A 25,106-nucleotide genomic window follows, 5' to 3' on the forward strand; every position below is an offset into this window, starting at 1 on the left:
TAAAGCAAATGAACTTCAAACGTTCAAGCCAGTCTCTGTATACCTACACAGTAGGTTTAATGGACTGACGCCTATCAGAAAACAACTACTCCCCTGGCTAATACCACGAAGGGCGTTGGATTATATCAGACAGGCGTCAGTGCAGGAATCTTCACAGAAAACAGAAAATTTCCTGCATATGCAATTGGCAATAAACCTGAAAGAGTCGACCTTCAATTCTGGAACGGGCACACTTGCAGACTGGTTTCAGGCTTATTAGCCACTCATCAGTGCAAGATAGTGACCATCACCGACATAGTCCAAAGTCAATGATATTCCACAATTAAAAATCGGATTTCTTTCAGAGCATTTCATTCCTCTTCCCAAGTTAGAGCGAACATCACAAAATGTCACTCCATCTAGTGGACGGGGTACTAACCAACTGCATATCCGTAATTTGCTTGTGGGCTATGCTTAGCCCACTGACTAATAAGAAAGTTTTTCTTCCTTATTCAGAGGAATCGGGCAAATTCAGGATCTGCAGTTGGTTAATACCTCGTCCACTAGATGGAGTGATACTTTGTGATGTTCGCTCCAACTTCGGAAGAGGAATGAAATACTCTGAAAGAATTCTGATATTCAATCCGTTAGTTAGGGAAGCCACAGATTACGCTGTAGACGACCCCTCCCGATATAGAAGGCCCCGACACTCTGTCGAATGAGGCCCTCATGTCCCCCGTTAGCGGATGAACAACTTTATCATCCATCCCACCCCAGGCAGGTAGGGGTATCCCGTGAAGGGCGGCACTGATGTCTAAGGACTTCATGCCGTCATCAACCAGTCATGAACCCATTGGTCCTTCTCGAGACCAACAATCAGTCGAAAGGGTGGGGGAGCTGGACTCCAAACCTGAAAGAATTGAAGATGACATTCTGATTTTCAATTCTGGAATATCATTTACTTTAGGTCGATGATGGTCACTATCTTGCACTGATGAGTGACTAATAAGCCGAAACCGGTCTGCACGTGTGCTCGTTCCATAACTGAAGGTCGACTCTTTCAGTTGTATTGCCAACTGCATATGCAGGAAATTTTCTGTAAAAATTCCTGCACTGACGCCTGTCGGATATAATTCAACGACCTTCGTAGTAGTAGCCAGGGAAGTAGTTGTTTTCTGATAGGCATCAGTCCATTAAACCTACTGTGTAGGTATATAGAGACTGGCTTGAACGTTAAAAGTTCATTTGCTTTAGATTTGTTGACTGCCAGTCTTCAAGCATAGCCCACTGACTAATAAGAAAATTCTGGTGTAGTCTGAAATCATTATATCCAATCCAAATGATTGAAGCATACATTTCAAATTGAATAGTGACGTTGAATTCTCTGGACATATGCTGGACCTGCTGATAGCAAGTGCATCAGGGTCTCGGGCGCCTCGCGGCAGGCCCTGCACCTTGTGCCAGGAACCTCTATACCCAAACGCGACTGCGGTAGACTAAGGTGTTGAAGACACCATCCTGGCAAGCCATGATGAACCCCTCAGTTTCCGACTTCAGCCCACTCGACCTGAGGAAAGCGAAAGTCAGATAAACCAAGGTCTTCAATGTCATTGAAGAAGACCCCATGCATTGGCTTATCCTTGTGTTTCCGCAGAAGTGAGGTGATCTCTGCAGCTTTTATCTGAGCTTTTTGCTGAACAGGTTCCAACTCGGTGACAGAGTTGTGGTCACCTCGTTCAGTGTCGAAAACTAAACCGAGTTCATTGGCTGCTCGGCCCTTTTTTTTTTCTTTTTTTTTTTTTTTTTCACCGTAGTGTGCGCTGGTCAGACCCTATCCCCCGAAGCCCCGATACATTCGGGAGGGCGCGCCAGCATTATCAACCAATGACCACTCCCCACACCGTGGGGTAAGTGATTATTATTATTACGACTTTCATTTTTTCCAGCCTCCAACAGAAAAAGCTGAGAAAGTATAAACTCTGTAGACGGCAAAGTCAAAAATAAATTATATATTTTAAAATATACATAAACATTTGTACAGGTAAAAAAATACAATAATAAATAAAGTGAACACATAGAAAAGGTTTTCAGTTTCAGTAGTTTAGTGGTAAGTGTGGAAATAATACTTATATGAATTCATTGGCATCTTCATCGCTGCCGTGATCCAGGATTGTCCCTCGGTGGGATAGAAGACTTGAGGAACTGCAGTTACGTAACCTGAATGGAAGTTGATATCAGTCAAATGAAAGTAGCAAACAAAATTGTAAGCAGCGCAAAAGAGCATCATGTATCTTAAAAATAATTGGTGCACCGAAACATTCCTTATGAAATTAATGAGTTATATTCAATGTGTTGAACTTTTCTTTTTTTCATATTTCGAAATACTGCCAATCATTCAATATTATAACACTTCCGTACATCAAACATGCTATTAGTTTCCTTCAAAACTTATTTATCGAATCCTTTAGATGATCGGCTTTCTACTTCTCCATCTTCAAACAAAAAATGTGAGAATCTTCTAAAGAAAAGAAGAAGCAATTGATTTCAAAATAAACTCTTTACAAAGATGTCTAGATCCTGCAAAGAAGTAACTTTCATACACAAACTGAAGTATATCAATCGCTTTTTCATTTCTTTAAAAGATTTCCACATTGTTTTGAAGATGGAAAAGTAGAGGGCCAAAATCTTCTTTTCCAGAAATTAATCTCGTCTAAGAATATACCCCTTTTAATTTAAATAATAGTCAGTGATCTGCATAAACAGCCTTATTTGCATTTGGAATGAAGAAAACATTTTTCTACTGCTTGGGATCGTCTGGAATCGACTTTTGACACTAAAATTTCGAGTCTAAAGTCGAAATTTCAAGTCTAAAGTTGAAATTTCGAGTCTAAAGTTGAAATTTCGCGTCTAAATTCGAAATTTCGAGTCTAAAGTCGAAATTTGGAGTCTATAGACGAAATTTCCAGTCTACAGTTCAAATTTCTAGTATAAAGTTGACATTTCGAGTCTAATGTTGAAATTTCGAGTGTAAAGTCGAAATTTCGAGTCCAAAGTCAAAATTTCGAATCCAAAGTCGAAATTTCGAGTCTGAAGACGAAATTTCAGGTCTGAAGTCGAAATTTCGAGTCTAAAGACGAAATTTCGAGTCTAAAGACGAAATTTCCAGTCTACAGTCAAAATTTCGAGACTCAAGTCGAAATTGAGATTCTAAATTCAAAATGTCCCGTCTACAGTCGAAATTTCGAGTCTAATGTTGGAATTGAGAGTCTAAAATCGAAATTTTTAGTTTAAAGTCGAAATTTCGAGTCTAACGTCGAAATTTCGAGTCTAAAGTCGAAATTTCGAATCTAAAGTCGAAATTTAGTCTAAAATCGAAATTTCGAGCCTATAGTCGAAATTTAGAGTCTAAAGACGAAGTGTCCAGTCTACAGTCCAAATTTCTAGTATAAATTTGACATTTCGAGTCTAATGTTGATATTTCGAGTGTAAAGTCGATATTTCGAGTCCAAAGTCGAAATTTTGTGTCTAATATTGAAATTACGAGTCTAAAGTCGAAAAGTTTAGTCTAAAGTCGAAATTTCGAGTCTAAAGTCGAAATTTCGAGTCTAAAGACAAAATTTCCAGTCTACAGTCAAAATTTCGAGCCTTAAGTCGAAATTTCGAGTCTAAAGTCGAAATGTCCAGTCTACAGTCGAAATTTCGAGTCTCATATTGAAATGGATCCATTTTCATTATAAAATGTTGAATAGTTCATGTAACATTAAAAAAAATTGATTTTTTGTACTTTTCAACGGCTTTAATTTTTTTTGTAGGCACAATGAGTTATTTTTGACCCCAGAACGTGGTTCAATTTAAGACCTACCTCTTTGTTACACCCTGTATAGTATTAAAAAAACTTGAATTCAATAATACACTTGATATGAATGTAAAATACGAATCTAAAACTCCTCGAAGGATTTACTTCCCCCCTTTTCAAAAAAAAAAATCTATCAAATGTAGTTATCACTCACCTGCCGAATTTTAATCATGCAACCTACTATTGATGAAAATCAACAACACCAAACGTTATCAGCAGATGTCTGTCCGTCATTCAAACTTAAACAGGTTAGCGCCAGTACCATGCGACTAAAGAAGCAAATTCAATATAAAAAAATACGATCCAAAGTCAGTCTACGGAAGCAAGTTACTTACGCAATCATTCTCATCGTAATGGGCCATTTCCTCACCACCATCTTCCTTTTCCAAACTACAGAACAAAAGCGGGTTAGATCGCAGAGAGAAGTGCAGACGGTCAAGAATAGGAAAGAGTCTAGAGATACTTCGATTATTGAGGAGGTATATTGTTTGCGGAAAAGTGAGGAAGAAGAAAAAATCACGTTTCCTTAGAGTCTGTCCTATTTTTGATGATCTGTATGTGTTAACCTAGCCGCCAGTGAATTTCCATTGATTTTTTGTTACATCCAACAGAAGATTAGCAGACTAGCTTGAGTGGTTTACGAAATTGTTTGTACATAACCTAAATACATTCAAGACTATTCAAATAACAAAAATTCTGAAACTGCTCTACAAAGTTTCAACAAGTAAGCAACATGAGAAGCGATGACACCTCTCCCTACGAAAACGCCATCTATGAGATCGACAGAGAACTAAGTTTTCGAAAATCAAAGACAAACACAGCTCCATAAGGCAGTCAGCCAAGCTTCAATGTCGCTCGCCGACCATAACGCCCTCTGTCTTCCACTGTAGCTTTCACTACAAAGCAACTAGCTCGTTTATCTTTGATATTCAAGAATTGAGTTCTCTGTCTATCCAATAGATGGCGTTTTCGAAAGGGGAGATGTCACCGTCCTCACTTCCTCGGGCTTGTCCTTTAAGGGCAGTTGAGTCGAGTCGAAACAACGCCATCTGGTGTTGAAACATAAAAGCGTTGTGTCTGGGCTGCGACTTCCAGCTAGTTGCCTTGCAATGATAGATAGAGTACAAATATCGTCACTAGTTGATGTCGAGGCTAGGCTTTGCAACTGAGCGCCTTGAGGAGCCTTGATATTCAAGGAGTGAGTAGTATATCTATCCAATAGATGTAGTTATCGAAAGGGGAAATGTCACCGTCCTCACTTCCTCGGGCTTGTCCTTTAAGGACAGTTGAGTCGAGTCGAAACAACACCATCTGGTGTTGAAACATAAAAGCGTTGTGTCTGGGCTGCGACTTCCAGCTAGTTGCCTTGCAATGATAGATAGAGTACAAATATCGTCACTAGTTGATGTCGAGGCTAGGCTTTGCAACTGAGCGCCTTGAGGAGCCTTGATATTGAAGGATTGAGTTGTATATCTATCCAATAGATGGCGTTATCGAAAGGGGAGATGTCACCGTCCTCACTTCCTCGGGCTTGTCCTTTAAGGGCAGTTGAATCGAGTCTAAACAACGCCATCTGGTGTTGAAACATGAATGTCTTGTGTTTGGGCTGCGATTTCCAACTAGTTGCCTTGCAGTGATAGACAGAGGACAAATATCGTCACTAGTTGATGTCGAGGCTAGGCTTTGCAACTGAGAGCCTTGAGGAGCCTTGATATTCAAGGATTGAGTTGTATATCTATCCAATAGATGGCGTTATCGAAAGGGGAGATGTCACCGTCCTCACTTCCTCGGGCTTGTCCTTTAAGGACAGTTGAGTCGAGTCGAAACAACGCCATCTGGTGTTGAAACATAAAAGCGTTGTGTTTGGGCTGCGATTTCCAACTAGTTTCCTTGCAGTGATAGACAGAGTACAAATCTCGTCACTAGTCGATGTTGAGGCTAGGCTTTGCAACTGACCGTCTTGAGGAGCCTTGATATTCAAGGATTGAGTTGTATATCTATCCAATAGATGGCGTTATCGAAAGGGGAGATGTCACCGTCCTCACTTCCTCGGGCTTGTCCTTTAAGGACAGTTGAGTCGAGTCGAAACAACGCCATCTGGTGTTGAAACATAAAAGCGTTGTGTTTGGGCTGCGATTTCCAACTAGTTTCCTTGCAGTGATAGACAGAGTACAAATCTCGTCACTAGTCGATGTTGAGGCTAGGCTTTGCAACTGACCGCCTTGAGGAGCCTTGATATTAAAGGATTGAGTTCTATATCTATCCCGTATATGGCGTTTTTGAAAGGGGAGAAATCAACGTCCTCACTTCCTCGGGCTTGTCCTTTAAGGACAGTTGAGTCGAGTCGAAACAACGCCATCTGGTGTTGAAACAAATGCGTTGTGTTTGGGCGGCGACTTCCAACTAGTTGCCTTGCAGCAATAGACAGAGTACAAATCTCGTCGCTGGTCGATGTTGAGGCTAGGCTTTGCAACTGACCGTCTTGAGGAGCCTTGATATTCAAGGATTGAGTTCTATATCTATCCAATAGATGGTGTTTTCGAAAGGGGAGATGTCACCGACTTCACTACCTCAGGCTTGTCCTGTAAGGACAGTTGAGTCGAGTCGAAACAACGCCATCTGGTGTTGAAACATAAAAGCGTTGTGTTTGGGCTGCGATTTCCAACTAGTGGCCTTGCAGTGATAGACAGAGTACAAATCTCGTCGCCGGTCGATGTTGAGGCTAGGCTTTGCAACTGACCGCCTTGAGGAGCCTTGATATTCGAGGATTGAGTTCTATATCGATCCAATAGATGGCGTTATCGAAAGGGAAGATGTCATCGTCAACACTTCCTCGGGCTTGTCCTTTAAGGACAGTTGAGTCGAGTCGAAACAACGCCATCTGGTGTTGAAACATAAATGCGTTGTGTTTGGGTTGCGATTTCCAACTAGTTTCCTTGCAGTGATAGACAGAGTACAAATCTCGTCGCCGGTCGATGTTGAGGCTAGGCTTTGCAACTGACCGCCTTGAGGAGCCTTGATATTCGAGGATTGAGTTCTATATCTATCCAATAGATGGCGTTATCGAAACGGAAGATGTCACCGTCCTCACTACCTCAGGCTTGTCCTTTAAGGATAGTTGAGTCGAGTCGAAACAACGCCATCTGGTGTCGAAACAACCCCATCTGGTGTTGAAACAAATGCGTTGTGTTTGGGCTGCGATTTCCAACTAGTTTCCTTGCAGTGATAGACAGAGTACAAATCTCGTCACTAGTCGATGTTGAGGCTAGGCTTCGCAACTGACCGCCTTGAGGAGCCTTGATATTCGAGGATTGAGTTCTATATCTATCCAATAGATGGCGTTATCGAAACGGAAGATGTCACCGTCCTCACTACCTCAGGCTTGTCCTTTAAGGATAGTTGAGTCGAGTCGAAACAACGCCATCTGGTGTCGAAACAACCCCATCTGGTGTTGAAACAAATGCGTTGTGTTTGGGCTGCGATTTCCAACTAGTTTCCTTGCAGTGATAGACAGAGTACAAATCTCGTCACTAGTCGATGTTGAGGCTAGGCTTCGCAACTGACCGCCTTGAGGAGCCTTGATATTCGAGGATTGAGTTCTATATCTATCCAATAGATGGCGTTATCGAAACGGAAGATGTCACCGTCCTCACTACCTCAGGCTTGTCCTTTAAGGATAGTTGAGTCGAGTCGAAACAACGCCATCTGGTGTCGAAACAACCCCATCTGGTGTTGAAACAAATGCGTTGTGTTTGGGCTGCGATTTCCAACTAGTTTCCTTGCAGTGATAGACAGAGTACAAATCTCGTCACTAGTCGATGTTGAGGCTAGGCTTCGCAACTGACCGCCTTGAGGAGCCTTGATATTCGAGGATTGAGTTGTATATCTATCCAATAGATGGCGTTATCGAATGGGGAGATGTCACCGTCATCACTTCCTCGGGCTTGTCCTTTAAGGACAGTCGAGTCAAAACAACGCCATCTGGAGTTGAAACATAAAAGCGTTGTGTTTGTGCTGCGATTTCCAGCTAGTTGCCTTGCAGTGATAGAGTACAAATATCGTCGCCGGTCGATGATGAGGCTAGGCTTTGAGGAACCGTGATATTCGAGGATTGAGTTCTTTATCTATCCCATAGATGGCGTTTTTGTAAGGAAAGATGCCCCTCCAGTTTTTATCAAAATCATAAACTCAGTCTTGAGATGTGTGTGTGTTAACAAAGTCACCCTTAAGTCAACCCCAAATACCGTTAGTTTTCTGTTAAGAAATTTTGTTTAAGCCTCTACCGGAGCTCAACTTAACAACAGAACGCCATCGTGAACCCTTAGAAAAGGGATGAATTTGCAGAGAAAGATAAAATGTTTCATTGTCAAAATGCCTAGTCGAAACCTTTAAAAGTTTGTCGGCAATTTCATGAATAATATTTCAAAGATTTCCATGAAAAAAAAAGATATGTAGATATATTGAATCTTTCATTTCAACTTCCACTGGTATTGCGGCACCGCCCCCTTCATCTGTACACCCTTCGCTACCCACCACCAACAAAACACTCACCTGGAATGGAGATGCTGCAACTGCAATTGGAAATTATCCACCTGTTCCTGCAGCTCGTCGTTTGTCCTCTGGAGCTTCCTGATGTTATTACCGGCCGTATCTAACTCGTCTTCTGCGACGGCCAAATCTCGCTTGAGTTCTTCGACTCTGCCCCGAAGTTTCTTCACTTCAGTTTCGTATTGCTCCGCCCTCCTTACGGCGTGCGCTAATTCCGTCATTTTGTCCTGTACCATTTTCTTCATTTTGATTTGGGAATGTTTCAGTTCGGATATTTCCTAAAATTCGTCGAGAACAAGTTAGACACTGTATATGCTTTTTAAAGAACAGTTCATACCAAAGAAAAATTAAGGAGTACCTGGAACATTTGATGAAGTTAATGACCTCCTGCTGATTTCTTTACGCCATTCTCATCGTATCAGTGGAATTTACTTTCATTTCCAAAACATACGGAATTCCTCAAGGATCTCGCTCTAAACTCTTTCCCTCTACTTTATTCATTAAGGTTACTGACAATTCAATTCTTATAGTATTAGTTGGAATCTCTTGAGTTTGATTCAGAATTTTCCGTCAAACCATACTCAAAGTATCGAAATTAGTAGTTTGACTTCCAAAACAGATATGGAATCCCTCAAGGACCTCACTCTAGACCCTTTCTCTCTATTTTATTCATCAATGATATTGACAATTTTATTCTTAGGGTATCAGTGGAAATCTTTCAAATTTCATTCAGAACTATCTGTCAAACCCTACTCAAAGTATCAAAATAAGTAGTTTGACTTCCAAAACAAATATGAAATCCCTCAAGGACCTCACTCTAGACCCTTTCTCTCTACTTTATTCATCAATGACATTGACAATTTTATTCTTAGGGTATCAGTGAAAATCTCTCAAATTTCATTCAAAACTATCTGTCAAACCCTACTCAAAGTATCAAAATAAGTAGTTTGACTTCCAAAACACATATGGAATCCCTCAAGGACCTCATTCTAGGCCCCTTCTCTCTATTTTATTCATCAATGACATTGTAAATTTTATTCTTAAGGTATCAGTGGAAATCTTTCAAATTTCATTCAGAACCATCTGTCAAACCCTACTCAAAGTATCAAAATTAGCAGTTTAACTTCCAAAACAGATATGAAATCCCTCAAGGACCTCACTCTAGACCCTTTCTCTCTACTTTATTCATCAATGACATTGACAATTTTATTCTTAGCGTATCAGTGGAAATCTATTAAATTTGATTCAGAACTATCTGTCAAACCCTGCTCAAAGTATCAAAATTAGCGGTTTAACTTCCAAAACAGATATGGAATCCCTCAAGGACCTCACTCTAGGCCCTTTCTCTCTACTTTATTCATCAATGACATTGACAATTTTATTCTTAGCGTATCAGTGGAAATCTATTAAATTTGATTCAGAACTATCTGTCAAACCCTACTCAAAGTATCAAAATTAGCGGTTTAACTTCCAAAACAGATATGGAATCCCTCAAGGACCTCACTCTAGGCCCTTTCTCTCTACTTTATTCATCAATGACATTGACAATTTTATTCTTAGCGTATCAGTGGAAATCTATTAAATTTGATTCAGAACTATCTGTCAAACCCTACTCAAAGTATCAAAATTAGCGGTTTAACTTCCAAAACAGATATGGAATCCCTCAAGGACCTCACACTAGACCCTTTCTCTGTACTTTATTCATCAATGACATTGACAATTTTATTCTTAGCGTATCAGTGGAAATCTATTAAATTTGATTCAGAACTATCTGTCAAACCCTACTCAAAGTATCAAAATTAGCGGTTTAACTTCCAAAACAGATATGGAATCCCTCAAGGACCTCACTCTAGGCCCTTTCTCTCTACTTTATTCATCAATGACATTGACAATTTTATTCTTAGCGTATCAGTGGAAATCTATTATATTTGATTCAGAACTATCTGTCAAACCCTACTCAAAGTATCAAAATTAGCGGTTTAACTTCCAAAACAGATATGGAATCCCTCAAGGACCTCACACTAGACCCTTTCTCTGTACTTTATTCATCAATGATATTGACAATTTTATTCTTAGCGTATCAGTGGAAATCTATTAAATTTGATTCAGAACCATCTGTCAAACCCTACTCAAAGTATCAAAATTAGTAGTTTGACTTCCAAAACAGATATGGAATCCCTCAAGGACCTCAGTCTAGACCATTTCTCTCTACTTTATTCATCAATGACATTGGAAATTTTATTCTTAGCGTATCAGTGGAAATCTATTAAATTTGATTCAGAACTATCTGTCAAACCCTACTCAAAGTATCAAAATTAGTAGTTTGACTTCCAAAACAGATATGGAATCCCTCAAGGACCTCACTCTAGACCCTTTCTCTGTACTTTATTCATCAATGATATTGACAATTTTATTCTTAGCGTATCAGTGGAAATCTATTAAATTTGATTCAGAACTATCTGTCAAACCCTACTCAAAGTATCAAAATTAGTAGTTTGACTTCCAAAACAGATATGGAATCCCTCAAGGACCTCAGTCTAGACCATTTCTCTCTACTTTATTCATCAATGACATTGGAAATTTTATTCTTAGCGTATCAGTGGAAATCTATTAAATTTGATTCAGAACTATCTGTCAAACCCTACTCAAAGTATCAAAATTAGTAGTTTGACTTCCAAAACAGATATGGAATCCCTCAAGGACCTCACTCTAGACCCTTTCTCTGTACTTTATTCATCAATGATATTGACAATTTTATTCTTAGCGTATCAGTGGAAATCTATTAAATTTGATTCAGAACTATCTGTCAAACCCTACTCAAAATATCAAAATTAGTAGTTTGACTTCCAAAACAGATATGGAATCCCTCAAGGACCTCAGTCTAGACCATTTCTCTCTACTTCATTCATCAATGACATTGGAAATTTTATTCTTAGCGTATCAGTGGAAATCTATTAAATTTGATTCAGAACTATCTGTCAAACCCTACTCAAAGTATCAAAATTAGTAGTTTGACTTCCAAAACAGATATGGAATCCCTCAAGGACCTCAGTCTAGACCATTTCTCTCTACTTTATTCATCAATGACATTGGAAATTTTATTCTTAGCGTATCAGTGGAAATCTATTAAATTTGATTCAGAACTATCTGTCAAACCCTACTCAAAGTATCAAAATTAGTAGTTTGACTTCCAAAACAGATATGGAATCCCTCAAGGACCTCACTCTAGACCCTTTCTCTGTACTTTATTCATCAATGATATTGACAATTTTATTCTTAGCGTATCAGTGGAAATCTATTAAATTTGATTCAGAACTATCTGTCAAACCCTACTCAAAGTATCAAAATTAGCGGTTTAACTTCCAAAACAGATATGGAATCCCTCAAGGACCTCACACTAGACCCTTTCTCTGTACTTTATTCATCAATGACATTGACAATTTTATTCTTAGCGTATCAGTGGAAATCTATTAAATTTGATTCAGAACTATCTGTCAAACCCTACTCAAAGTATCAAAATTAGCGGTTTAACTTCCAAAACAGATATGGAATCCCTCAAGGACCTCACTCTAGGCCCTTTCTCTCTACTTTATTCATCAATGACATTGACAATTTTATTCTTAGCGTATCAGTGGAAATCTATTATATTTGATTCAGAACTATCTGTCAAACCCTACTCAAAGTATCAAAATTAGCGGTTTAACTTCCAAAACAGATATGGAATCCCTCAAGGACCTCACACTAGACCCTTTCTCTGTACTTTATTCATCAATGATATTGACAATTTTATTCTTAGCGTATCAGTGGAAATCTATTAAATTTGATTCAGAACCATCTGTCAAACCCTACTCAAAGTATCAAAATTAGTAGTTTGACTTCCAAAACAGATATGGAATCCCTCAAGGACCTCAGTCTAGACCATTTCTCTCTACTTTATTCATCAATGACATTGGAAATTTTATTCTTAGCGTATCAGTGGAAATCTATTAAATTTGATTCAGAACTATCTGTCAAACCCTACTCAAAGTATCAAAATTAGTAGTTTGACTTCCAAAACAGATATGGAATCCCTCAAGGACCTCACTCTAGACCCTTTCTCTGTACTTTATTCATCAATGATATTGACAATTTTATTCTTAGCGTATCAGTGGAAATCTATTAAATTTGATTCAGAACTATCTGTCAAACCCTACTCAAAGTATCAAAATTAGTAGTTTGACTTCCAAAACAGATATGGAATCCCTCAAGGACCTCAGTCTAGACCATTTCTCTCTACTTTATTCATCAATGACATTGGAAATTTTATTCTTAGCGTATCAGTGGAAATCTATTAAATTTGATTCAGAACTATCTGTCAAACCCTACTCAAAGTATCAAAATTAGTAGTTTGACTTCCAAAACAGATATGGAATCCCTCAAGGACCTCACTCTAGACCCTTTCTCTGTACTTTATTCATCAATGATATTGACAATTTTATTCTTAGCGTATCAGTGGAAATCTATTAAATTTGATTCAGAACTATCTGTCAAACCCTACTCAAAATATCAAAATTAGTAGTTTGACTTCCAAAACAGATATGGAATCCCTCAAGGACCTCAGTCTAGACCATTTCTCTCTACTTCATTCATCAATGACATTGGAAATTTTATTCTTAGGGTATCGGTGAAAATTTTTCAAATTTCATTCAGAACTATCTGTCAAACCCTATTCAAAGTATCAAAATTAGCAGTTTAAATTCCAAAACAGATATGGAATCCTAATCCTTTCTCTCTAATTCATTCATCAATGACATTGACAATTTTATTCTTAGGGTATCAGTGAAAATCTTTCAAATTTCATTCAAAACTATCTGTCAAACCCTACTCAAAGTATCAAAATAAGTAGTTTGACTTCCAAACCAGTTATGATTACATATGGAATCCCTCAAGGACCCCACTTTAGACCCTTTCTCTCTACTTCCTTCATCAATGATACTGACAGTTCCATCTTTTAAATTTCATTCAGAACTCTATCAAATCCTACTCAAAGTTCCAACCAATCACCAGAAATGCAAAAAATCATTGAATGTTTTATATTTTACTATTAGCATATGAGAAACCACTGCTATACATCACCCACCTTATTTTTATCAATCAATTCCTGTTGCAAGTGCCTTATTTCGGCATCCGAGTTCGTTACAGGACGACCCCTGCGTTCCATCCTCTCCTGCATATCTCGCAATTCACTTCTCAATTTCTTGTTGTCTCTCTCCATCGCTAGCTTTTCAGTTTCTAATCTCTCGCGTTTTCCCCACTCCGCAGCGTTTTCTGCTTGTAACCTTTCTAACTGTTTGATTGAAAAAAAAATTAAAACTTTTATCGAACTATGATTGGATTGAGTTTGATATCCATAGAAATATCGAATATGATTAGGAGCGATAGAAGATACAGTACAAATAACAATAAAAAAATTACTGTTTGTTCTGTAAGCCACGTCCAAGCATTCGACTTTAATCTCAAAATTTAAAAACATTAAAGTTGAAATCGAAATTTTGACTGTTAACTTGAAATTACAACTTCAATTCCAACCTTATTCCAGAAATTGCGATCTTTGACTCAAAATTTCGACTTCAATCTCGAAATTTCGACTTTGTACTCAAAATATTGACTGTAAACTCGAAATTTCGATTGTAAACTCAAAATTAAGACTTCAATTTTGACTTCAAACTAGATATTACGACCTTTAATTTAAAATTTCGACTTCAATTACAAAATTTCGACTTTATACTCAAAACTTCGACTTTCATCTCAAAATTTTGACTGTTAAGTAGAAGTTACGACTTCAATTTCGACTTCAAAGTAGAAATTACAAACTTAAACTTAAAATTGCGACTTCAATTTGGAATTTTCGACTTTGAACTCGAAATTAAGACTGTAAACTTGAAATTACTACTTCAATTTCGACTTTAAACTAGAAATTACGACCTTTAACTCAAAATTTCAACTTCAATCACGAAATTTCGACTTTCATCTCGAAATTTTGACTGTTAACTCGAAATTACGACTTCAATTTCGACTTTAAACTCATAATTTGTACTTTAACTCAGAAATTTTGACTGTAAACTCGAAATTACGACTTAAAACTCGAGCTTTTTCTTGAAATTTCAACTGTAAAGCCATCTTAATCTAGAAATTACGACCTTTGATTTTGAATTTCGACGTCAATACCGAAATATCAACCTGAAACTCAAAATTTCGACTGAAAACTCAAAATTACAACTTTGAAAACCAAAATTTCGACTTTATTTTCGGAAGTTCTGAGTTAAAACTCGAAATTCTGACTTTTAACTCGAAATTTCAACTTCCATTTCGAATTTAAAATCAAAATTTCGAATTTAAACTCGAAATTTCGAATTTAAATTCGAAATTAGGAGTTTTATTTAGAAATTTAGAGGTTAAAGCCATCATATCGAGATTAAAGTTAAATAGAAACCTCACATGACATAAATTTCTATCAATGGTTCTCACAGAAGACTGTTATATAATAAATATCTGAAATACACGAAGTAATCAATGATCAAAACGCTAATAGGTGAGATTTGAACCTACCTCAGCCCTCAAGTCATTCATCCTCTTATCCATACTTTCCCTGGAGTTTGCTTCTTCCTGAAGATCAGCTTTGATCGACTGAAGCTCTTTCTGATGTTCGTCCTGGAGCATCAGAATATCCCGCATGGTATCCTGCCTTGATTCCCTGAGTTCGTCACACTTATCCCTCGCTTCCTGAAGTTCGCTGGTCAGTCTCTCTATATTTCGGTGGAGTTGACTTTTTTCACTATGAAATTAAACATAGTTTCCAATACATTTCACAGTTCATGAAATTCAATCACAAAAAGACATATTTTCACTTTCACTTCATAATCATTACATTTGTTCGATTTCGGTTCATTCACGCACACTCTATAGTTTATTCATCCCCTTTTTTTTAATTTGAGAAGTTTCAAAATAGTTTATGAATGAACTCCTGTAAAATTATTAATCATTCATCAAATTGAAGGACATATGAAACAAATTGATATATTATATGAAGCCCTAATTACAAGAATTTAGTAAGTATGAAGACACCTGATGAAGCTATTATATAGCAAAACTGACGTTGTGGTTTTGTCAACGGATCAAAATGTTTTCATTATGTCCTGATTATCTCTGACATTCGGCCAGATGGAAGCTTGGTTATCCAGATTCACTCCTTCAATTGAATTAACAGATATGTGAACACAGCATTCATTCCTACTAAAAAATTATGAGCATTCAATGTAGCTGAAAATTTCACTGTACCTATCACAGTGAAACATATTTGTAGGGATATTCAGTACCCGCGATATCAAAGTGACTCCTGTGCCCCCATGCCCCCTCCCGGGTTGAGTGCCCTGAAGTAGAAGCTTCCCCCCCCAGCTATTTAGCGAGGAGAACCTACTACCCCACTCCACCCCCGCTCTCCGAGCGGTCCTCAACTCACTGATGGGCACTTCAGCAAGATTAACATCTGACCTCTTTTGGTCGAAAGTCAGCCTTTAGGTGCTATTCTTTCATTCCTGTGAGTGGGTGGGCCCTCTTTTATATGTTCTTCCAAAAAGTGAGGGAGGGAGAGATACTACACAAGCGCCCTCAAACTCACTTCGGCAGAGGCATATAATATTGTAGAAGGTCACTCAAAGTCAAACTAAAAACCCACTCCAAAATAGCCGCGTGAATCAATGAAGGTCGTTCAAGGTCGAACCCAAAATACTTCCTCAAATTCACCTTGCCTACGTCGTGTGACGTAGATCAAGGTCGTTCAAAGTCAAACTAAAAGCAAAGTCAAACTAAAAACAGTTGCTCAAAGACGCCACATACGTGTGACGTATGTGGCGGTAATTTCAAGGATAAAAGTGGTGGGGGAAGTTTCTGAATCGACCTGAACCAACTACTACTCTCTAGTCCTTAGCTCTTACAAGTTTCGACTTTTGAGGGTTGCTGTTCATATGTAGACGTAGCTGGTTAACAAAAAAACCCATTTATATAACAAATACTCATTAAATGAAACCATTTTCAATCACAGGCTACAAAGTTAAGTTCGTAACTAGGAAAGCCCCTAATGACAATAAATAAAAGTACTTCAAGCATATCACTTACTCTCTCTCCACTTGCAATGTCTTGGTAGCTTCTTCCAGCCTGAGCTGAAGCATGGACAACTTCTGCAAAACATACTCCTCCTCATAATCAACTCTGTCGCATGCTTTCTCAGATGTAGTGGCTTTTTCGCCAGTACTACCTTCATCCCTTTTGTCTCCATCTTTGAAAAACCTCGGCACAGCGCCCTGTAACACATACTCTTCAATTACGGAGCAATCTGAATCCTGAACGGCTGTACTATCACATTCTGGATTGGAATGCGAAGAAGATACTCCGTTCTCTCTTTCTCCCACCGGAGAGCTCATACTGAAACCAAATTCTTTCAAGGGATCCTCCCCTAAGGCCTCTAGGATTTGCGAATCGAACTGTTCGGCGTGCTTCAGCAGTAGTATGTGGATCCTTTCCATTTCCTTTTTCAGCTGGTCATTCTGGGTCTCCAGTTCTTCCTTTTCTCTCTTGCTGGTGTTGGTCTCCTTCAACACAGTTTCCAGTTTAGTGCGCAGTTGTTTGCTTTCTTCTCTGGCCTTGTTGCGTTCGTTTCGCACTTTGCTCCACTTTTCTCTCCAGTTCGCTGTGCAGTCCGACCACCAACGCATGGTTTTCTCCATTTGTGCAGCTCTGCCCTTGGCTTCCTCCAATTCTCTCTGTCGTAAAGCCTATAAACAGCAGATAACATGGGAATGTTTAATAAAATACGCTTTAAGATGGCTGAAATACCTCAAAATGTTTAACAATGATTGTTCTAAATGGCAAAATAATGTAAGCATTTTTTCCCAATCAGCAGGACATAAGTTTCACCAACCAAGTTGACGTCTTCAGAAGATGAAGACTCCAACTTCAGGCATGCCAACTCAGGAATGGCAACATTCTTGAGTATTTTCACCAGGATTTTTTAATCTCGCAATGGTTATGGAGGAGGGTTTCTTGAAATTCAAAATCGGTCACTACTTGACATCATATGTAGGTATCTCATTTTGTTATCTGCAGAAGTAATCCACTGACAACCTAAATCATCAATTGAATTATTGATCAAGGACAGAAGTGGTCCTTGACAAATACATCTAGAGTTTACAAACAGAGGTTTCGATAAAATCATAAAACATCAATTCAAGAAGTGACACAATTTTATTCGAGATTTTATTAAGTTATTGGACCTACTAACATTAACCATCTAAAATTTACCACTATGAATTTAATGATTTCTATATACACCAATGATGAAAGCTTTTACAATGGAGTTTCAAAACCACATTGTAACTTTTAGAGAAATCCGAGTGTGAATTTCAATAGGCAACATATTTTCAAAAACAACAGGGACATAAGGATGCCAAAATTCAAAAATTGCAATTACAGTTAAAGTGTAGCTGTAATTTACCTCATTTGCCTCCCACTCAGAGATATCTGCAACTCTGGAAGAAGTAATTGATGCTGTGTCTTGGTCTCTGACATGTCGACGTGATGAAGTTCCTCCACTAATACTCTGTGCCATTTTTGCCTATTTTTAATTCATAATTTCCTACACAAATGATTCATTCACCGCACTTCTGAAAAGGATGGAATAACTGGAAAATCCTGAATTTCAAATAAAATTGAAACCAAAATAGGAATAACCTTCACAAATGACATCTGTCAAAAAGATGTCATGTCGGAACGTGAAGGTCAAAAGCACAGAATAGTTATTGTTCTGTGTCAAAAGTAAAACATTAGAAAGTGATTCTATGATCACAGAACTTCCAAGGGGTTAAATTGTGGCAGTGGGTTTATTAGCAATATTTAATGCGAATTTCGAGTCATCCAACTCGCACTGGAGTATTTTAGTGAAATAAAGTACTTACATGGCTTAGAATAATCCATCAGAGAGATAACTACCGAAGTGTTTGTGCTAAAACCACAAGAGTTTCAAAACAGTGAAATCTGAGTATTTCGAAATATTACCGACCACCAATAAAAGGAAGCTAACAGCGAATAGCTGATCGGATTGAATGAATATTACAAATATGTTATGTTTATTGTTTTGTGGTTTTTTCTGTTTTGAGCTATTCAATTGTGAATTTGTAGGGGGTAATGTTTTTTAAGTGCGTTTATTGTAGACATAAGGAGCTGATGGATGAGTAAAATAAATCACCAACCCTCACGGGAAGCACAAGAAACCACGACAATATATGAAAACAGCTGACGGGAATTTGGTTTTGATTTACCATCTAGCTTAGTTTCAATAAGTCTGGTAGATGTCGCAGCTGGACGATGTACTTTTCAATGGGCAACCTATAATTAACGACTGCGCATGTGAAACATTATATAACTCGGCGTATTTCGTTTTTTGATGCGGTATTCAAATAGCTATTTGTAAAATACACATTTAGAATATCTTATGTGACTAGGAGAATATTTTAGGATAATGTTTTAGGGTCCAAAAGCACTGTGTGACCAATAACGAGTGAATTAATTACAGAATGAGCATTATTCATCAGCAAACAAGATAAGAAAGCCTAACTCAACCAAGTATTTATCTACATTTTGGGAATGATTAACACAACACATAACTGCTAGTAATTCTATTGGAAAGTGAATGGCATTAACATGATTCAACGTGTTTTTCAGATCTACAGAAGTAAAGATGCGCTTTTCTATTGGTCATATAATAAAATGTTCGAACAAAATTGTTAATATAATAAACCAATAAACCATTCGTAAAACTTCGACAATCAAATCTACTCATATTCATAGTTTCTACAGTAAAAATGTTTCTGTCTACTTTGCATCCCAGTCATAATTACAAACAAGTTGTTTGCTAGCGACAAACAAATTGCAATTAATTCACCTTGAACTTGTACAGACACCTAATCACAACTTAATGAGTTCTCATTATAATTAATTAAATGACCATAATCAAAGCAGGTACACAAAGTGTGTTACTTTTGAAGCAGGGTAAATATGTTTTTCTTTGGTTCTATATTGCGTTAATACAAACCGTGAAAATAATTGTGTTCAATGTATCATCAATTATTTCCTACCAAAAACCTGAAATCACACAGAATTTCTCAATATTCACACTCAGGGAAAGGTATCTGTGGTGTAGAAAAAATAAACTGAACACAAATATCACTTCCTCAGAACTGCATCAACTTCAATTTAGCTCGTCTCCCGATAACACCAACTTGGGTCGTTCAAAGCGCATCAAGAAGAGTGTTGCAGTTCGATGGCAGTGTTTGTGTTGGAACACCTTACCATATTTCGTTGAAGAAGACAAATTTTCAAAGAAAAAGTTGATGTAGCAACTGCCCCTGTAGATGATAGGTAGATAAATTTTTCCAATTCTGAAATGCGTACCTACATTAATTATGTAGGATTGTAGAAGTTCTATTTGCAAATGACTTCGGTATATAGATAAGCATAATCGTCTAAAGAATGGTGCCTGTCAGTCGAGTCAGCGGCGTACGAAAGTGCTAGAAAGTATTACAGGGGTTGATGAAAAAAAAGTATGCATCAAAGGTGTTGAGAAGTGAAATATTTTGTCGTAGGTCACACAAATAATTAGTTTTCAGATATATAGAAAACTTATAACACATAATTTCCACGTATTGAACATTTTTTGGGTAGAAAATCAGAGGCTTCAACGACCTTTTTTAGAGATTTTCATCTGTCACAATCTGAGAAAACTTGTGAAGAAAGACTTTTATCGGGGTGTACCTACTTTTAGTACATCCCGATATATGAGAGGAAACATCTTCAGTATTATAAAGTGGATTCACAAGAAGTGATTTTTTTAAATAGTGTTTCAATTTTAGTGAAGTTAATGTTTTCCAATCCACCGGTAAAAGGTTATGTAGTTTAATTGGCAGATAGTCAGTCTGTTTCAATGTTTTAGTGTAGTTCACTAGAGGTAGATACAAATCTTTGGTGCACCGCAAGTGTTAAAATTTGCGATGAACAATTAATGGTTTGGCATGTTCCCTTGGTCCAGCCTTAGCCATAGTACTAACAATTTTTTATTTATTTATAGCACGCTGAGTATGTGCCCTATAATAAAACCCCATAAATCAAGTGGCAGTGAACCATACCGTTGTATACAGTTTTCAGCACTTCAAGTGATAATATTTCTCTGAGACTTCTAAATAAAAATTGACTTCTGAACAACTTTTTCTGCAATTCCTGAATGTGTTCTTTACAGTTCAGGTTGGAATCTATGTGAAATCCTAATATTTTGACTGATGAATCATTTGCTATATTTTGTGAGAAAGTTATTTCTTTAGTTTTGTTTTTATTCAAGAATAAAATATTTGCATTGAAATAAGCTTCAACTCGTGACAGTGTCTCGCCTGATATTCCAACTATCTCTTCTAAATTCCTGCTTCTGATTAACAAAGTTGAGTCATCTGCGTACATAAATACATCCGTGATATCTAAGAAGGTTGGCAAATCATTCATATAGATTATAAACAACAGTGGCCCCAGGACTGAACCCTGATGTATACCATGTTTGATTTGTATGGTATTGTTGTGAAAGCCTACATTCCTATACTATTATTATTATCATTGAAGAATTGAGTGACCGGAAACAAGTTGAACGTTGCCCCCCTAGTCATGCCACTGGAAACCATCGCACAGGTAGCTTCTTACCTGGTTAACTGTAAATACGAGTATACAACGTGTACGTGGATGTTTCAAACTTCTTGACTCAGTCAGTGCGATCGAACGTTCAATGAACTTGACGAAATTATGGTTAGATGAGGACATATCCAGGGTGCGTGAAATAATTGAAAGAAAATGTGAAAATCTAGAAAAATCGCGAGTTTTATCAATTAAGTTTTGATGAAATAAAGATAAGACTGGTTGCCGTTGTTGTTGTCAACAAGTACGTGTACTTTGGGGATATGAATATGAAAAGAAATGGTACTGTCGCGGGTACTGATAAGAAAAAAAGTGTTTTGTGGGCCTACGTGTATTGGTTCTTCGGGGGAATTTTCGGGCTGCACCTCTTTTATTTGGAAAGGGATGCGCATGCTTTCCTTACTTGGAGTACTTTGGGGGGATATGGATTGGGGTGGCTGGCAGATATCACCAAAATTCCTAGATACGTGAGGGATTGCAACAATGATCCGTCATTTCTCAAGGAGCTGGAAGAGCGCAAGAAGAAAAATGCCAAAGTGAGTGTTTTCATTTAGTTTTCGACCTGTTTGTTTCAATGCAAACAACACCGTAACTGTTTATGTTTTTAAAATTCCTGATTTCCGTTTCGTTTCGAAGCATCTTCCGTTCAGTTTCCTACAGGTTTTTGCGATATTGGAAATTCAAATTCCGAATTTAGAGAAATATATTTCACTCAGTAAATTGGATTATTTTCATTTCGATCAAATAATTGTAATAAAAAAATACTGATACTTTTATAAGTTCGGTAAGACTATAGTCAACTATTTCTCCGGCATGTTTATTCATTCCCGCATCATTATTATAATTTTTCAATACATATACAGAAAGTATAGAAAATATCGGTAATGATTCATTTGTATAGTGTAGAAACGTTAATTTCATTGACTAAAAGTAAAATTGTATCTTTTCAACTCATTTTTATAAAAATTCTGCAATTATTGCACCGGTGTAATTTAAAGTTGTAAAGTTATCGTGAAACGAATATCAAGTTCAAGGTTTTTTATTTCCGTCGTTACTTCTGAAGGAAAACTCCGATTCGAATAACTCAAAGCAGAATTTACTTGTTCATAATCAATTTTTTTACTGAAATTATTCGTTCTGTTTCAATTATGTGACCATTTCTTGTTGTCTGAGTAGGCAAAAGCATCCAATAACTCACTATATTCGAAACCAATCACAGATGAGCAAATTCATATCAAATTCATATAAGTGAGTCTTGAAAATTTCCTTCTTTGAAATAACGTATTCAAAAAACACACTTTGATGTAAACTGTTCACTCGAAAGTATACAAACCCCTTATACAATAGCATATTTGACTGAATTGCGACGTATTGTGACGCCTGAAGATGCTATGATATAGCGAAACACGTGTCGCGCTTTTCTAAACCTTCAAATGGAAATCTTACATGAAAGAATGTTTTTTAAATACTTTATAATGTATTTTCCTCAAGTATCAGTCAGTTCCATCATATTTCCTTCGCAATATGTTCTCAAACGTTAAAATTAATCAATGAACCGATCCAGGGTTACTCGTCATCTCCTACAGATGCGTCAAACAAATATGAATATCTCCAAATCTGAATCTGAATTTTCTCAAATGTCTTGTTTTGATTGCAGCCGCCATTTTCATCCAGCAGATTCATATCTGCTATCATGGTTGGATATCTGTGGGGCCAACTGGTTATGCTAGCTATTCCTGAAGATGAATTTGGAGGAATCAACTGGAACTACATGTTACATTGGTTTATACCATTAGCAGTTGGTCTAGGTAAGAAGAATTCAGCAGAATCTGAAAGATAGTTGCGTAGGTAAAATTGAAATCTATGAAAAACACTTGCCCACACCAGAATAATAGCACTGAGCCTTGATGGGCTTTTTTCTAACCACTTTAGCATCATCAGGTGACTGAAACTAGATCTCACAGCTTTTCAGAGCTTTTATATACGTCTAGACGGAGCTAAAGATGGTTGGTTCATCTCCTGGTAATGTTAGCAAAACTTTCATCAAGAGTCAGCAGTTTGTTGTTCTGGTGTGGGATGTGAACGTGTTTTCCCATCCCATATGAGATATTTGCATTCGTTTATATTTCATCTTCGTTTCAAAATCTCCATTATTGTTTTCAGGAGTCTGGATTGTCGGTAACATAGGTCGAGAACAAGGCAAACCGTGGATAGCAATTGGAACTTCTTACATCACATACGCTTCTCGATGGTACTTCTTTGATGAGAGCATTTGGCTTACTCTCATGGTGTTCTCTGCTGGACTAGCATTCGACACGTTTTCCAAGCAGTGGAGGCAAAAACCGAGAGAAAAAAAGTTGGTAATCCAAAAATTTCAACCTTCAGTAGAAACCTCGCTGTTGCGAGTTTCAACAAACCAAGTTTTTGCGCTATTCCATCTTCATGTGAATTTTGTTCCACAGGTCCTTCGTGAGAAGAATGATTGTGCTGATTCTTTGTGCAATATTGTATTGCGGTTTGTGGAGTTCATATTTCTACTTCAATGGCAAAATAACTGATTCGAATGGTGACGAAATCCCAGTAAACGAAGCTATCCATCATTTCTTCACGTCTCCCTGGTGGACCGATTTGAAACAGTCGCTGTATGATATATATATTTATGCGCAGCACCACGGATGGTGAGTATAATAGCCTATAGTTTTAACAGTCATGATGAGGTGTTTGTATCCCTTTGTTACCGTGTCTGCAACTGATGTTTCCTATATACATATCCCCATTTGGTTCTCCCTCTGAATCGATAGATTTCAGTTTTTATTCTGAGTTGATCTCTGCTCTGTTGCAACGGTCCCTCTATAATTCTTCCTTGGGTATATTTTGCGTTTCTTATTGAGTCATGTCCGGGTTCCTGATTCGATACCAAAGTTGATTTTCTGTCGCTAGCACACATCTTTTTCATTGTCGCTGATGCCTGAGTGTCCTACCACTCAGCATACGGTCGTTCAAATCTTCACAACATTTCCAGGCCCATCTCGACGTCAATCTAGGTTGTCGGCAGTATATTCCAGCTTGCCTTCTCTTCTCGGTTTTTGGCCTGTTCGAATGCCAGATGTTTCTACCAAGCATGTCCGCAAAATTCGCCTCAGTATCGCATGGTCTATGATCATGTTTAACATATTCGTTCTTTCACATATATCAGTATTTCTATTCTACCGAATCCCTTGTAGCTCAATGATCTTTGAAGTGTCACCCTTGTTACCGGCGTTAATAGTAAAAGAGACTTTCTCTAGTGATGTTGTAGTCGTTTTCATCCTTCTTCATGCTCTTGATAACGATCGCTTGTTTCATATTCTGGCCACCCAACTAAAGATACATATATTCCACCGAACTCACTCCCAAATATTGTAGTTCTTCAATTCGAAGTTTCGGAAGTGCTATATAGTCCTTTGCTACTGTGGTCAATTTGGTCAATAAATTGTATTTTGTAGGTACGAAATTTGGAAACAAGTCATCGATCTTTCTGATCCACAAGGAGAGCAGAATGCCTACAAAGTCTTAGGTGTTGGTCCAACCTCTAGTCAAAGTGAAATTACCGCTAGATGGCGGGCTTTGAGCAGAGAATTCCACCCGGACAAGGTGAAAGATCCCGACAAACAGAGGGATGCTCAGGAAAAATTTATGGAGATTCAGCAGGCTTACGATATTCTCTCGAATATTAAAAACAAAAGGAAAAGGAAAAACAAAAAGTCTGTCAGAGAGGACGAATTGTGATTTGGAGACCTTTTTTTTTAGTTTTGTTGATGTTAAATGCATGAAAATTTCAATAATACTCTAAAAAGTTTGATGTTTCAATTATTTGAAGTGTATTTGAGATCTGAATTACTAAATGGAATATATGAAATGTTGTTGAGTGGAAGTTTTGTGCTTTACTGTTACTCGTTTACCTTTTTCTTTGGTCTGA

At 37.6% G+C, this 25,106-nt stretch overlaps 2 protein-coding genes across 4 annotated transcripts; one reads left to right on the forward strand and one right to left on the reverse strand.

Annotated features, from left to right (window-relative positions):
- Positions 1–1,973: 1,973 nt before the first annotated feature.
- Positions 1,974–18,177, reverse strand: LOC111517332 (coiled-coil domain-containing protein 102A). 3 transcript variants are annotated; one of them, XR_012465696.1, is made up of 8 exons: positions 17,913–18,177; positions 16,538–17,193; positions 14,972–15,197; positions 13,503–13,709; positions 8,387–8,661; positions 4,171–4,225; positions 3,990–4,104; positions 1,974–2,196 (listed from the first exon to the last, which is right to left on the reverse strand). XR_012465696.1 is itself a non-coding variant. In XM_074176539.1 (7 exons), exons 1-7 carry the CDS (start codon positions 18,024–18,026, stop codon positions 2,188–2,190), a joined length of 1,542 nt encoding a protein of 513 aa, XP_074032640.1. In that variant the 5' UTR covers positions 18,027–18,177; the 3' UTR covers positions 1,974–2,187. The 3 variants fall into 3 exon arrangements, 2 of the variants coding, with proteins under 2 accessions (XP_074032640.1, XP_074032639.1); XM_074176539.1 differs by lacking the exon at positions 3,990–4,104; XM_074176538.1 differs by lacking the exons at positions 3,990–4,104; positions 4,171–4,225.
- Positions 18,178–21,160: 2,983 nt separating this feature from the next.
- On the forward strand, positions 21,161–25,061 carry wus (TM2 and DnaJ domain-containing protein wurst). Its single transcript, XM_074176542.1, has 5 exons — positions 21,161–21,684; positions 22,806–22,956; positions 23,312–23,504; positions 23,611–23,826; positions 24,634–25,061. Exons 1-5 carry the CDS (start codon positions 21,412–21,414, stop codon positions 24,914–24,916), a joined length of 1,116 nt encoding a protein of 371 aa, XP_074032643.1. The 5' UTR covers positions 21,161–21,411; the 3' UTR covers positions 24,917–25,061.
- Positions 25,062–25,106: the final 45 nt, after the last annotated feature.

This window comes from Leptinotarsa decemlineata, unplaced genomic scaffold, assembly GCF_025532065.1.
Source record: "Leptinotarsa decemlineata unplaced genomic scaffold, Ldec_3_MD MMD2_tig00001719_RagTag_RagTag, whole genome shotgun sequence".
Taxonomy (NCBI): Eukaryota; Metazoa; Arthropoda; class Insecta; order Coleoptera; family Chrysomelidae; genus Leptinotarsa; species Leptinotarsa decemlineata.